The 16,522-nt window shown below is 36.5% G+C and overlaps 1 protein-coding gene across 1 annotated transcript in view; it reads right to left on the reverse strand.

The window, feature by feature from the left end:
- Positions 1–735: 735 nt before the first annotated feature.
- Positions 736–16,522, reverse strand: part of TBC1D2B (TBC1 domain family member 2B) — a 34,206-nt gene continuing 18,419 nt past the window's right edge. Inside the window, exons 6-13 of the mRNA XM_032194956.1 lie at positions 13,870–14,262; positions 12,182–12,292; positions 10,855–11,048; positions 9,698–10,192; positions 7,805–7,922; positions 6,908–7,093; positions 5,549–5,670; positions 736–2,614 (exon numbers count right to left, since the gene is read on the reverse strand). Of these exons, the coding sequence (XP_032050847.1) occupies positions 2,419–2,614; positions 5,549–5,670; positions 6,908–7,093; positions 7,805–7,922; positions 9,698–10,192; positions 10,855–11,048; positions 12,182–12,292; positions 13,870–14,262 (1,815 nt within the window). The 3' untranslated portion in view covers positions 736–2,418. The remainder of the gene's footprint in view (positions 2,615–5,548; positions 5,671–6,907; positions 7,094–7,804; positions 7,923–9,697; positions 10,193–10,854; positions 11,049–12,181; positions 12,293–13,869; positions 14,263–16,522) is intronic.

The raw sequence follows: 16,522 nt of genomic DNA on the forward strand, positions 1-16,522 counted from the left end.
TTCTACATGGATTTCTAGCAGTCATAGGTTAGATGCCTCTTCAAATTTTTTGACCTTTTAACTAAGGCATCAATGATTATTAACAAAATGAAGTCAACATCTTGCTAGGAACTTCAGTAAATTAACACCAACTCATTTCATAATTGAAGGCTAACAAAATACCCAGAGACAGCGTGATTTGCATGATTTCCTACTATTCATGTTTTAGATTCACATAATGGAATAAGAAACAGAGCTACTTAATTTTACTGTACAATCAGGTAACAACTTTTATAATGAACCACAATAATACACATGGTAATTTAACCTTCGGCACAACTGTAAAAAAAAAAAAAAAAAAAAAAAAAAAAAAAAAAAAAAAGTCTTGTTAACATTGCAGGTCATGTTTTGTCATCTACAGATCTTCCTGAACTGTTGCCCTGAAGTTAGTTTTAGCTTCACAACCTAAAGACTTAGATGTATTCTGTATGAAAACATCTCCTAAAGTCATAGATTTAGTTCTAACTGAAGACTCAAAACTTTGTACTAGTAGACTTGTAGGAGACTAAGGTACATATTTCTAAGTTCTTCACCTTAGCATTTCAACTGTTGACAAAGGAAGGAAGATCTTCAAGTTAGAAGTTTTCATTTAACACTTGAAAACACGATGAAAAGAAAAAAATTGGACATTATAGACCCATTTAGAGACCAGCTCTTTCAAAACAAAGACAGCATAACGAGAAAATTAGAAAAGCTGGTCCCATTTTTATATTCAAATACTGATTGTAAGTTAAAAAAATGAATACAGTACATGCAATAATATGAAAAAACCCTGCCTAACAAGTTCAAGTAAACAACCAAGAGTAACTAGGAAAAAGAACCAAAAAACTACCACTTACAAAAGACAAGGTAGGGGACATTTTACAAGATACATGTCATACAAATCAAGATGATCATACCATGTGTCCCTCACTGGCAAGGATTTGTTTGCTAATTTGAAGTTATACATTATACAGGAAAAGGCATACAGTATATATCTAAGGAAGTCCTCTAAATTACTTTTCACCTCTCTAAGTATTTCCCTCTCAGATAAATTGATTAATAATATGCTTAGAGAAGCCTATAAATACATCCCTTAAAAAAGTGCTGTGAAAAAGAAGCTGGATTTCTCCCCGCACACACTTGGATTTTCTAAAATGTTTACACAAGTGTACCTGTCATACAAATTCTACTTGTTGGTTTTCTGAGAACAGAGTAGAAGCTTCATGCACTTGGACCATTCCTGACCACAAGTTTAATTTTTTGCTAATTAACCACTCCCCAAGAGCTGACCTATTTTGAATGTTAGTTTTATCATCATCTGTTCAGAGACAACATCTAAGTCAATCTAACATTATGAAGATCCAACAACTCAAGGAGGAACATTGCAAGAGTTCAGTGAATAACCAGCAAAATAAAACCAAACCAACAAACAAAAAAAAAGGCAAAAAGCCTCCTCATCCTCAGAACCATTTAAGAGTACTGGTAGTCACAAGCAAGCATTGCCTCCACCGACATTTCCATAACGTTGCAACCGTTTCCTTCCAGATGTCTAGAAGCATGTGCACTTAACATCCACAGCAAACCCGAGTATGTTAAGAGAATCTTTAATTTTTCCACTGGAAAAAGTATCTTAAATTTATACGTGCATGCTGTGGCCTTTAGGCTCCTTTGATTGACTGATAAATACTCACTTGTCTTTAATCTCTATCACTACTACATAATAGCTATACAATCATGCAGACAAAATGCTATATTTCTTTTTAAAGATCAGGACTTGAAGCCCTAAATAGGAAGAGTGATTTCAACTCAAAATAATGGAAAAAAATACCTTCTGTGGATACAGAACTAATACATAGTACTCCTGTAGCAAGCTCCATTCTTATTCCATAACAGCTGGGTTTTAGGTGTGGCTTTTTTGAGACAGCCATCAGAAAAACAGTGAATAGAAATAAAATTATTTATTGAGCCAATCCAAAACTGAAAACCCACCCACACTGAACCTGCTCTATAAAAAACATGCTTACAGTCAAACAGATACAGAAGCTTGGCAATGAATGTAGTAAACAGAGTGCAGGCTTTTGTTACTACTGTTTCACATATAGATACTAAATGTGCTGCATGAAAACAACTGTCAATTGTTGTTTCAGCAGTTCAGCTGTATGACTGAACTGAGACAGATATTAAGTGCCCTACATACATTTCCATGAACATAAATGTAAACAAAAGTATTCGGCCTCCATACAATGCCATATATCTGAAAGTGCTGGGGTTTGGAAATTTGTCCTGCATATTTCCAAAAGCAACTAGTTTACATTCGGTTTGATAGGATTAATAAAGTGTTTTGGAGGTTAACTCACTTTGGTCACGATCCCAAAGAAAAGTTTATGTTGAGTAGTTTCAACTATCCTCCTCATCATCACTAATAAGGTCTCTTTTTTCTACACAGGTCTCTCGTTCACGCAGGAAATCCTCACGAATGGCTTCAAGTTCGGTTAGTTCAAGACGTACTTTCTCCAGGTGATAGGTCCTTCGGTTCCTGATCTGACGTAATGGAAAAGGATTCAGGTCTCCAAAAGCAATACCAGTCAGTTTCCTGTAAGATTATACAACATAACACAATAATCATTCACATTTAGAATCTTTTAAAATCAGTTTTGTACCTCAGTAGCATCAGTATCTATCACGTGACTGACATCTCTATTTTCCTTCACGTACCTGACAGATCTCAGATGTTATCAGGATTGAAAACAAGTTCTATGAAGTACTCAGTTTTAGTTACTTCAAGTGGTAACATGTTCTGAAACGCTCACCAGTCCTCAAAGCCACCTGCAAACTCTATATACAACTATAACAGTTAAAGTTCCTGACAACACTGAATAGAAGACGTAAGCTTGGCTATTCGGATCTTCATTGGCTAGGTTGAATACACGGTACATCCAGATACCCGGTTATACACTGGAAAGCTCATTCAACCCCAGGACAGTCATCTCTCAACTTATCCACGATAATGAAGTGGTGCAAGAGACCAGATAAAGCCTGGGATGGTACAGGTGAAAACAAGGATAGCACAAAATACGTTAAAGACAAACTGTGATACAGTGATAAAGCTCAGGACTTTTGCTGGATGGAGCAGAGATCTGAGCTAGTGGCAGCTCAAGCTAGTCAGATCACACAGCAAGGCACCAGAAGAGCTCTTCCAGAGACATGCTATGGTGTCCCATCATACAGTCACAATGAAAGTAGTCACTGATCTGCCTTATCAGTCCAAAGATACAGTTCATTATTTGATTACTGTTGATCTGCACCTAAACAAGTTCTTACTACTTACTGAAGGAAAAAGGGGAACTGGAGTTAAACTTAGTCTAGTTTCATTGTCTTAGTATTAGGTTTCAGCTGATAATTTATTTGGACAGTTTATTTAAGAGTAAGCTCTCCCTAGGTTTGTATTTTTGGGTAAGAAACAATCATTTCCTGCTATTTATGAACAGAGTATACTCCAACAGCCTCTCTACCTGCGTGCATATGGAAAACAATTATCACCTGTAAAAAAAAAAAACACTAGGTAAATACACAGCCTATGATGTCCTCTAACATGAAGTATGCTTATCTGCATTTTGGTATATACTTTTCTCCATTAGAGAGCTTAAACTTACAAATTATTTTGCACTGTTTCTAACTCATTAAGTATATTCATGAGTTCTATAAAAATAGTCTTTCGGAATTTCTCTTCTACAGGATGATTTTTTTGTCCGTATCAGTATCAGACATAATTCTACACATTTCTGTACTGTTTAAATTTTGATGTGGTAAAACTTGCACAAAAAAAAGGTAGAATAAGAGACAAGTTGGTTTGAATAATTTTACAGTATGATCACACAAATCAGTTCTGACATGGAAGTTAATATCCCCTAGGTGGCACTACACGCCACTACACCATCCTTGTAACTTTGACTTCTAAAATCCCATGAAAGCAAGGATTTACATCATAACATATATTTGCACTATATACACTTTCGATGCACTGAATTCTGGCCTTACCTGAACAATGTTACAGATACTTTAAAGATATCTCAGCACCAGATATTTTATAGAGGAGAGAGAAATCATCACATGCTTTACATATCAGTAAGAAGAAAGGAAAAACAAATCTAAAGTTCTGACTCCTCCATCACATTTTCCAACTTTTAGTTATTCATGGTGCTGCTGGGGTACATATTATTCATTTGATTATATGATACATTCTTAAAATATCCACAAATCTGAGTTGGTTTTTTTTTTTTTTTTTTTTTTTTTTTAAAAAAAAAGGTTTTATTTATTGTTTTGTTTTTAAAACAAAAAACAAACTTCCCAAAACCAAAAACATACTTTTCTGTCCCTTCCAGATTTGGAAGCACAGTCAGCATTTCGTCAGTCACAAATGGTTGAGTACAACAAGTGCTCAGCATTTTTCAAATCAAAGAGGGAATGCTAAAATACCAAGCACCATGCTACTCTCCCTCAAGAGTTTTCACAGACGTTTCAGCAGAGAAAGCAGCAGCTGTTACCAAGACTTTCACCATCTAAAGCAGGTGCAGAATATTCTCCCTGCATCAGTCCCAGCAATCCTTTTTAAGCTAAGAATGAGATTATTCAGTTTTACATTGTTCCAGTTAAAACTGCAAGTCAAGAATTAAGAATAGTAAATAGCTCTTAAAAGTAGGAGACAAAAATATAACCATAATTCTGTCTGGAATTTATTATGGTAAAAACAATGCCTTGGATTCCAATATATTATTTTATATTGAATTCAAAATCAGCAAGTCTTAGTATCTATGTAATTCTTTTTTCTTCCAGCATTAAACGTAACCCATCATGACCTCTTTTTCATTTCAATCTGCTGCTCTGCACTCCTAAAACCAGGAACTTAAAACATTATACCATCACTGATGAGAACCTTAGTTCCTAGGCAAGGACTGAGGAACAGAGGAGTATATAACTGGTATTTTATGTCTCCTTTAATGTTCTTAAAATCAGCGAGTTGCATGGCATTAACCTATATATTAGCAGTACGTAACAGATCTAATTCTAGCGCGACCCAGTTCACGCTTTTAATATTTGAGCCAAGATGTGCTTTTATTTACTATAAAGCATTTACAACTTAAGTTGTATCCACAATGCAGGGTGAGACTTTTTACTCATGACTGAGCTTCTTAAATTTTACTACCATTATACAACTGCTAAACAATACCAACCTGGCTAAGTAATCAAAACCACCCCCTCAAAACAACTACAATTACCCATTCACTTCTGTTTTTGTCACCTCTCCTTTTATATATCATGAAACCTAATCATTCACAGTGTTTGAAGATGATGCTAGATCAACTGTTCGTGAGAAGTGTTAGCAATTAGTTTCATATCAAAATTTAGGTTCAGATTAAAAACCACCAACCAGACAACCCCTCCCCCCAAAAAAAAAAAAAAAAAAAAAAAAGACAACTTCTCCCATGCCTCACCACAGGTCTTTCAAGTGCATGTGTGAATTACTCACCTAGCATCAAGTATAGTACGTGTGAAATACCGAAGGTACTTGAAAATGGACATCGAATCTTGTAGTTTTAGGATTTCTTCTTCTTTGTACTTAAAGAGTGCCAGGGCAAATCGGAATATTACCTGATAAACAAATATAATGTTTGATTCTTTGTATCAAACATTGATACATACGTTTTTATCAATGTTTGATACAAATATAAGAATCGGCGCATTCTGCTTTTAGCTATTATATTATTATAGTATATACAATATATAAAATATTATACATATACTATATTATTATACTATATTACATATAGTATTACTTCTCCTACAGCTTGCATTTAAGCTATCTAATCATACCTCCGTATCTCCTGCCTGATCTATCCCTCATTTCCAAGAGCTGCCCAAAACATCTGTTACAGCCTGTAACCAATACAAGGCATTCTGCAGTTCAATCCAGGATACAATATTGGGTTTACAGTATATAAACTCTGAAGTTTTGATTTCATAATTCGAAGTTGTAAAGACTGCTGAATACACTACTAAATTACTGCAGAGATAAAATTAAGTCTTGCTTATTAGTTAACAAGTTGTTTTCCAGTGCCATTTTCCCAACATGTTGGGGGACTGATGCAGTAGGAGTTTGATACCAGCTTGTCAATAAACTTTGTCATGAGCTGGAAAAAGCATTACTTTGTTCTGAAAATGCTTCAGGAAGTTTTAAATTTGTCTGTGCAGAGCTGCCTTCACAAAATACCACTGCGTTAGAATGCTCAGATGAAGTTGACGAGAAATCTAACTACTAAGTGATTTTTGTCTATTTTATAGATCTCGTATTCTCTCCAACATCTGCTTTAATGCTTTTACTGGGTTCAAATTCAGTGATTTTCCTGCACTGATTTTTTCACTACAATTTCACAAGTATGAAACATTAAAGTTCTTACATCTCCATCCCCTTATTTTATGATAGGGAGTCATTATTAAGAGTCATTGAATCCTTTTGATCCTTTGAATCCAGCCCAGAGAGTCATTATTGGCCAACTGTAAATTTAGATGTCTGCAGAAATAAAGCAAATAGTTGCTGCAGAGAAGTCATTAATACTTGGTTACGACTAATTTTTACATCTTTTCAATGCTTCTTTCTCCTCCTTAAGTTTTCTTCTTTATAACATTAGCTCCAATTTTCGTATAATTATTGTAAACTGATTGACAGCACTGCCTATAGCTTTATTTTTCAATGGTAAAAAAAAATGGAGGTTATGCAAAGTTTAAGTGACAGGATTCCCATGAAACCAACTTCCTGCACCCTGAAACAGTTACACCACAGTATCTTGTTACCAGATAACAACTGAAAAACTCAGCTTATTCAGTTCACCTTTGGTCCCTCATATAGGAATGAGTCCCATATTTTAAAAAGGATGTCACTAACAACACTGTCCACAAATACCACAAGAAACCAGTTGAAAGTTATAAGAGTATAGTCGACTTTGTACTGTTCAAAATGAGCATGCAGTCGTGGAAGTTTCTCACTCATTAAATCTTTGAATACTCGCTGATCAACCTAAAAAGAAGACACATGATATTATTGATCCTATATTTTCCAACATACACATGGTTCAAAGTAGGACTGATTTTTCTAGAGCTCACTAGGAGTCCCAGGACTGTCAAGTCAACATTTCTATGCTATATGCACCCAACCCATACACCATTACTCCAAAGCACACCTCCCTTGCTGAAACAACCTTTTGCTTCATAATCCACCACATCTTAGAGGACTCCTCACACACAGACATTGTGTTCCTGCTACTGGTCACTTGTGCTGCATCAGTGCACAAGCACCAGAGTAAAGAACGAGCTGGGGAGAGATTTGGAGAAGGGAGAAAGCAGCACTGAAGAGTACTGCCTGGAAGCAGAGGAGCCCTAAGGTGTATACTGCTCACAATACTGCAGAATGCATTCCAACCCCTACTCCCCAAGACAGCCCACAGCCCATCCCACTCATTTTGAGGAAAGAAACAAGCAATCAGTTCCATCAACATTGTGAAACTAACAGTTAGATGAGGGGTTAAGAACTGGAGCTCCAAGCAGGTCATTGAACATTCACTTCAGCTCTATACTCAGAGTCCTTGTCCCTGGTGCCTGGAACTCACTTCCACCAGCTCATTACATACTCCCCACTCCCACCCCCAAAAGGCATACCAAACAGTTTTAGAACAAAGTTTCCAACTGGCTACAGTTTACAGGCCAGGCTTTATTTTGGCACGGCACGTACCTGAGATCCTAGCAGTGTTTTCGTATAATAATCACGAGGCATGAAAACTTCCACTATTGTTACTAGACACCAAAATGCATCTTCCTGTTCCAAATACAGAAGAGCAATTGCTACCAATCTGAAAATAGGGTTTATTTGGAGAAGAACATTATAATAAATGCAACAAAATGCATGAAGATGAATTACAATAGAGCCTTTGTTTCTGTTCAGCAGACATAAATGGATTAATAAGAGATAATGCAGCTTCAATTGCGGCAACGAGATGCCTTCTCAGACAATCCAAATATTTTTATTCAGTTCAGTAAGAAACATGCAGGCAAAAGCAAAGTGATTTGCTAGAACACACTTTTCTGGGAACTAAGGCAAACTATTTAGAAGTTTGCAAGTCTTAAACCTACTAAACCTACTACTCTGATTCCCAGACTTCTGTATTGCCTTACTGAAAGAAAGAAGATGGTTCCTGCATTTCACACACAATTGTTTTAAGTTTAGAAAAATAATCTCTAGCAAATTTACTTTATATCCACTACGCTAAAGCAATACTTTCATCTTCATATACCATGGTCTTTAGGAAAATACCTATAATATTTCAAAGACTTAACTTGTTCTAAGAATTTCCTAAAGTAGGAGGAAAAAAAGGATTCAAGAGCAGAATTCCTGGTTTTCCTGTTTCCAGTGAGGAGTATGAAAAAAAAAAAAAAGAGGAATAGCTTTGTGTCATTGACAGCTGTTTGAATATGAAAGGTTACCTCAACTTGTTTTATTTCTGTATGCAAGAGGATCTATGACATGCACTGCTTTTGACATTACACAGCTTAACAAGATTATCATGCTTTGAAAGCTTAAGAGAATCAAAGCATGGAAAAATATTTAACTTGCTTTTAACTTCTTTACGTATACTCAACTGCACAATTGTTTATTTCTCTTTTAGGTTCTCTTTTGTGAAATGTTAAGCAATTAAAAAAGAGGGGGGAAGCAGGTGCATCCATTGTTATGATCCATGAGTACTCTGCTTTTGAACAACATTTATATATAAATTAAGAAATCAGAGCGAAGTGACTAAAAACCACCATGATTTAACTTGAAAACAGTTCCTTCAATAAATAAAATTTTAGTAAGCATTTGGGTAGGGAGAGTAGCTTTTTAAATGCTTGCCATGGGATCTTCTTTACTGTATCTGTACCCTTCTTCAGTGCACATTTCAAATGATACAGCTGCTCTAGTTCAAGTCTTTTACCCTATTCTGGTATATCAACTAGTACACAACCTGACATCTGTGGAATTACAACATGGGGACAATGACACGTTAGACTAACACGTCTCTTTCAGATAAGACCTTCCTTCACTACAGATCTCAAACTACCAGACCTACTTCAGCAAATGCCAATTGTAATGACATTATACTTCAAATTTTGCCTAGTCTTGTAGCACCAAAATAGTCCTTAATACGATTACTGCAACTTTGACTGAAGATATCCTGAAAGAAATGATGAAATTTGTGGCCTTAAGACACACATAAAAATAAGGTTTCAAGCGTTTATTTCTGCTTATTTAAAAAAGCATATAAAAAACCTGCTAACAAATTCTTGCACACAAAAGGATTCCCTAGAGTTGACATGAAGACCTTGCAAAACCTACATTTAAGTAGCCCATTTCCTACGAATTAATGCCAGTTCTAATTTTGCAGAGCTGCTTTTAGAAGTCTCATGATCCAAGTCTTCTGCTTTTTATTGTTTAAAAACATGGTAATTATCTACTTATTACAACATTATGAATTGCATACAACCCATGAGGAGAACTGCTGTCCAAAAGGCCGTTGCTATGTAAGTGTTTTGAAACTGCACATTGTTTCTTTCACTGCATAGTTATAACTTACAGTTGACAAAATCTTACCTGTTGAGCCCTTGGCAATAACCTATATCTGGATTTCTCCATGAAAATGCCAGCAGTACATTTCGCAGTTTTTGGATCCCTTCAGATGTTGGGGAAGAATAATGTTTGTTGTTTGGCAAAGTTCTCAAGAGATCCAATTCAATCTGTTTAGATGCAGGATTTTGTTTTTCTAGGGCATTCTGAAGCAAGGTCTGGAAGTACCCAGGAACCGTGCTGTCCTTGAATTTTTTAACATGGAGATTGACACACCATTTCCATATCTTGGAGCGATGTTCATGTGGAATCCCAGATCGAATAAGGTTCTTTAGTTCCACACAGCGCATCATCTCTCTATTCATTGTACTTGCAAGATAGTTTTCCCATTTTACCCCTGTGGAGATTTCCCGATTTTCACTGAGAGAAAGTGATCTCAGGTCCAAAGCTCGTGATTTTGCTACTAGTTTCTCTTCCTCATCATCTTCTGGGACTGTTTGGAAACCATATATATCATATTCACTGAAAGGACAGAAGAAAAAAAAAAAGTGATCCTAAAGATGTGTTCAGCAATCCTGAAAGTTCCCATCCTAAGGTTATTACCAATACCCCTCAGACTGCTCCCCATAGTTTTCAAGAAGTTCCAACTGAACTATATTCAGACATTTTTCTAAACTATGTATTTTATTTAATATTCTAAAATCACATTCAAAAAGACTTTGTGCCCATATACCAATATATACATCACTGCACAGATTAAGAGATTTATTTAAGAACAGGGTCAAGTCCAAATTAGTCCATCTCTTCAGTTGCTCACCTTCGGCAGCTATATAGCAACATTTGAGTTTAAATTCCATACTGTATTTCAAACAAAGTACTTCACTTATTTATATATCCAGAAGAATTTCCTCATTATACCATTACTCGTGACGGGAAATACATTAAAAACTCCAAGTCCTGCAAATATATATCCCCACCATCTGTTTTCCACTGTTAGAACCATGCCCAGTGGTCAAGATACCCACAACAAACTCCTGAGGTGTGATAGAATTCATCTGAGAGGTAGGTGCTGTGGCTGCCAATGATGGTACTTCCTTTATTACTAAAGATAAAGGTGTGTTCACAACATAATTTATACCCATATGTTTTATATATACACACGCTTTTTAATTGCATAAAATTACCTGACTGGGTATGGTTTGAAAAATGCTTGTTCTGGTTGTTCGCTGGTTTCTGCTTTCAAGGCATCTTCTAGTAACTGTGCAATAACCTCACGAGCAGGGCTCTGCTCCTCAGAACAAACAGGAGTTTTCATTTCTTGAAGCAAGATCAAGTATTTACTTTCTATCTGACAGAGTTTGGCTTCCAAGCTAGTATACTGCAGAAAACAACATACACTATTTAGGACACATCTTCAGACATTTAGTTTGTACTACACATCTCTTCAAATCTGATTCAATATTCTTCTATTCATTTCAGTTGCTTAAAGATATTTAATTCAAGAACTTTACTCCCCAGTTGCGTAGCACCAGGAAACATAAAGCAACTCTAACGTGGAAAATACACGCTATGCATACATTTTTATTACAATATAATAAATCTCTGCACACAAAATACTTGAGTAAGATACCTCAGATACTTGTCACTTTTTTACAGAATTCTTTAAAGGCAGAATAGTAGTCCACCTGTATTTCTACCATAGGTATATTTATATGCAGAAAATCTGAGTAAACCTTGTTATTACATTGTATGAAGTACAACTCAATCATTTTGTGCTTCTAGAGAAATAGTTATACTCTATGCACATCTGAACCCCAAGAACTCATATGGAATTTTGAAGATATTAAGTAGTTAGGTAACTGCATTTAGCAGTTGTCAACAAACTTCCATGCCAAAAATACAGCCTCTAGATTTGGCAGCTGTGCACACCACCTCCCTAAAAAGAGAGGCACACCCCATGAAACTTAGCAACAGGTATCTTGCCTTAGCAACAAGTGTGTGTACATTATTTGCCCACGGCAGTGTAAATCTATCATTTACCTGCAACTACTCTACACTCAAATTCATCCACACAGAAACACTTCCAAAGTTACATTTACCGTAAGTTAGTCATCCTTCATGCTCAAGAGGGGAAAGCCCTATTCTGTGACATGCCATTATAATAAAACACTATCAAATCCTTTCGTACGCACCCTGTTTTTGGCATACTTTAAGCTACTGCAGTTTTAATGCTGAGCAAGTGATATATGCTTGCAGAAATACATGTACACATGCCTGTGTTCATAAATTATGAAATAATGCACTGAACAGTATTCTAAAATCTACCACATTTTTCAAGAATCTATTCAGATACATTGATCTGTAAAACTGTTTTTCAACTGACTCTATCAGGTCATACTTTTGAATTGTTCCAATTCTGTTACAGTTAAGTTCCTTGAATAGATTTACAAGTGAATTTTTGAAAACTGCATTAGACATAGCCAAAATGAAAACATGCTGTGTTAATCTGACCTTTGCCTGCCATTCTCTCTCTCTCACTTCCGCATTTCTTCGTAGAGCAGAAAGTTCCAAAATCTCCTTGTTTAAAAATTTGTTCTGGGTCTTATAACCCTGAAGATTGTCCTGTTAATAAAAGAAAACAAACTGGATTTTTAATAAATGTATCTTACAGATTGCAAACACCTACCAGAGAAAGTATACTTCAGAACAGAGACCAAGCAGCTACTAACAGGTATACTAATAGCTACTAAAATAACTAAGATCAAACCAAGTATTTTTAGTGTCCACTTAAGTCAAACACAGAGGCTAGATAGCTATGAGCACGGATGTATACAGGCTGGTGCTGTGCCTCACTTGCACGGTGCTATGCCCCAGCAGAAGGCAGTTGCTCACTGCTTGCAGGCATGAGGCAGGACCAGCCCTGTGAAGCTGCCCCTCACTGCACCTCAAGAAGATCAAAACATGCATGCTGAACATGCCAGAGGGGTTGTAGTGCTGCGCACCAGCCAGAAGCACATGCAGTACAAGAACTGGGAGCAAATTTGCGCCAGGGGAGTTTTAGGTTAGATGTTAGGAAGAACTTCTTTACCGAAAGGGTTGTTAGGCATTGGAACAGGCTGCCCAGGGAAGTGGTGGAGTCACCATCCCTGGAAGTCTTCAAAAGACGTTTAGATGTAGAGCTTAGGGATATGGTTTAGTGGGGACTGCTAACGTTAGGTCAGAGGTTGGACTCGATGATCTTGAGGTCTCTTCCAACCTAGAAATTCTGTGATTCTGTGAAATGACCCCTGGGTTTTTGTTACCCTACCTGTCCTCAGTCATGTCTGCATCCACACAAAAATATAAATCCTTACCAAAAGCTTCCTCACCAAATTCACTCGGCTCCAGGCTACAAATACTACTTCTGAAGGTTGAGGTTGTGAGATGAGGGACTCTCAACAACTACAACACCCCCACAATGAGCATCTGCAAGCTTTGTTCTCCTTTCTGCCCAGACTACTGATTTCTAGTTTCAATTTTATTTCCTAAAACTTCCAGGCTTACATACAAGAAATAAAGCTATGAACGTTTTAATATATTCTATGTGTCTCATATTCCAAATCGCTTGGAACTTCAATCAGTGTGGAATCAACATTTATCCAAAGGCAAGTAGGCGTGTTCAAAGCAAAGTGGGTAACTTCAGTAACTCCATAAGAACCTGCCACATTCACTGAGGTCAGTTAAAAGAATAACATGCATTGATAACATCTGGAGCATCATTAGTAATAGAGGTTCTTATATTCCTCTTTTCTTTTCTCCTTTACCATTCATTCTTTGTGCTTTTTGTTTCCTCACATTTGATATTAAAGAAATAAAAAAGCAAGCATTTTGGTGGTATTCCTCCATGCTTATATTTTCTTACCCTTACTTTTTTCCTGTTCCTTTGATTACTTCTCACATCGCTCTTCCTCCACACCAAAGACTAAATTACCAAATGTATGAGATACTGTACTACAGCTGCACAGACCAGCTATAGAAGTCCTGTTTAAATTGTTCACACAACAGTTCAAAGTGTAGATTCCAAGGAGAGAAAGCCTCAGGTGATGAGTATCTTGGAGAAATGCAGAAGTTATCTCCCCAGAAAATAGAGCAGACTAGAAAGTAGTTTTTAAAGGCAGCAGAGATTTCCCTATCCATCAAGACAGAGACATTGCTCTTACTTTTAGTCTGTCCAGTTCCTGTAGTTCCTTATTAATACAGGTGGGCGTGGGAGAATTTACTGCGCCACTTTGGGATGATGTATTGTCCTCACATTCGCTGAGTTGATGAGACAGTTTCATTATCACTTCATCTTTAGCTTGAATAGTTTCCATCAACATACCCAGCCGCTCATTGAGTTCTCCAACTTTACATTTCAGATTCTTTACTTCCTGCTGCAGACTATCTTTTTCCAGATTTAACTTTTCAAGCTGGTTGTTGAGACCCAAAATCTGGTCGTCTTTTTGGTGCAACAGCTCTAATTTGTCTTTGGGAACCCCCTCACACAGACGGCTTGCAAAGTATTTATCATATTGGGAAGATCGGACTGTTTGCTGCAGAAGTCGCACAAGTTCCTGAGAATTTAAAAGAAAAAAGATTGAACTGAAAAAACAAAGCTGGAGAATTTATAGCTTAGAAATCTAATGTCAAACACAAGTAAGCTTTGGAATTATTATTTTATTTTTTGCATCTGAGTTTATTTATAACAAACTTACAATGGTGTTTAAGGAAAGAAGGAAACACTTCCAGGACGTGGTTTCTAACGAGTTAATACCTCACAATGATTGGTTTATGTGGATGGCTTAAGTATCTTTCCCTGAGCTAAGGACCTTGCCTGGAAAGGCTACAGCCAGTTCAGGAAGAACTGTTGACAGCTACAGCAAAGCACCTACTTGGAAGCTGAAAACCACTTACTTGTAAGAAGCCCTGTTCTAAGAAATGAGAAGGGCTTAAACCAAAAAAAAAAAAAAAAAAAAAAACAAGAATGTTACAGTACAGAGAAGTGAAAGATAACTAACTGCCCTCTTCCCTAACAAATGCAGAAAAGCTACTAAGGAGGAAAAAAAAAAACACATTCTGCTTTGCTAAAAGAAAGTCTTTGCAGCCTTGTTTTGAAAAGCCTTGCTACAGAACCAATTAATTAACTGACTTGCCACAAAGAAGAAAAGGGAGTTTCTGTGGTCTTTGCACTAAACAATGAAGTCTCTGAATATTTTTTTTTTTTTTTAAGCAACAACAAGTTTATCCAGTGATTCTTACCATTTTTGTCATCTATTTCCTCGTTAAAAAAAATTACCAGTATCCTTGTCCATGGGAATGCACAAACCCTGAACCATTACAACACTATAATACTTATTTTACTTGCATGAAAGATGCCTAAAGGTATACACACACAAAAGCAGCTGATTTTTAAGGCAGTTACACTGAAAGTAAAGCCCTGCTTGCATCCTTGCTGGGATAAGATCCTACTACAACTTTCAGAAACTTAAGTTTTCTGTGAACAAGATCTGGGCTGAGTCTTGAACTGCTCCTGAATGAGAATACCAGCTAATATCCAGCAAAGTTTGTTACATGCAAAGTTAAAGAATGAAATTTTAAAATAGAATATATACTGCTAAAGCAGACTCTACCTTTTCTATTACCAGAAGCTCTCCAAAAGCTCAAGCGTAAAAGCTATATAACAAGAAGATATTCCAGATCAACATACTACATAAGGAAGAACAGCAGACTGCTGACAGGCACCTCTCATTAATATACGTTATTACCTCTCCTGTTTCCCGTTTTTGGTTAATGGTCTAATGCTGTGGAACCACAGGAGGGGTAAGTTCAAGCCTAGAAGTATCTCCAACACCTATCAGTGAAACTAGGACTTCAATCGTTTTTTAAATAATTCTGACACTCATTAATACAAGGACAAAAATAGGAATTTGTTTATGAAATTTCTAAAGCTTGAGTTGAATAAACACATCTGGAAATTTACAAAGACGTGGAAAGTCTTAGACATGCCTAGAATGAACCACTGATTTTGGGAGTGTTGCAAAGCTCTAACAGATTAGGTTTTGTTTCCCCAAAACAACAAAGAGTAAACTGTAAAGACCTGGGTCTACAGAGTCAAATATCAAGCTACAGTCTTTAGAGGGGTCTGTGAAGGATCATTTGTTGAGGAAAAGCTTGAGAAACTAGATTTTCTTCCTTCCTCCGTTGTGATTTGACGGTGTTACTATCTTAACACTACTGGACTGAACTGCTAATTACTAAATAGCTGGATGATTTCATGGGCATAGTTCTGTGATATTCAAGTGTTCTATTTATCAAAAATAACAGCACCCAGACTGGTAACTTACATGTCAATTGACATTCAGTTATCAGAGAAACCTACTCAACAGGGACATATGTGATAGATGACCTTGCTGGTAAACAGCAACTACACAGTAGGTTATCAATTGCAGTCTACTCTCTAAAAATAGATTAAAATACAAGATCTGTCTAGTCACTCACGTTGCCAAGGAAAACATCCTAATTGTACCTTGCCATCATTTATCACAGTTCTAAATCCAGCCCAGTATCAAGAGTGAGAATATATCAAGCTACTTGAGACGTACGTATTCTCTTTCTTCTTATGAAGACAGAAGGAACTGAAACACAATGTTCCATTAGAGCACAGTGAGATTTCACACAAAACCTGTCTGAGAAGCACAAATGTACTCCTTGGAAAGAACACCTAAAATGTTTAAAGGCATTCATTTCTTTGTTTTTCCTTTGATCATCTTGCATACTGGAAAACACAAATAGCAAACCTAGCAGCACCAAGCATGACCTAAACTCTATTTCTTC

This window comes from Aythya fuligula, chromosome 11 (genome assembly GCF_009819795.1).
Source record: "Aythya fuligula isolate bAytFul2 chromosome 11, bAytFul2.pri, whole genome shotgun sequence".
NCBI classification, from domain to species: Eukaryota; Metazoa; Chordata; class Aves; order Anseriformes; family Anatidae; genus Aythya; species Aythya fuligula.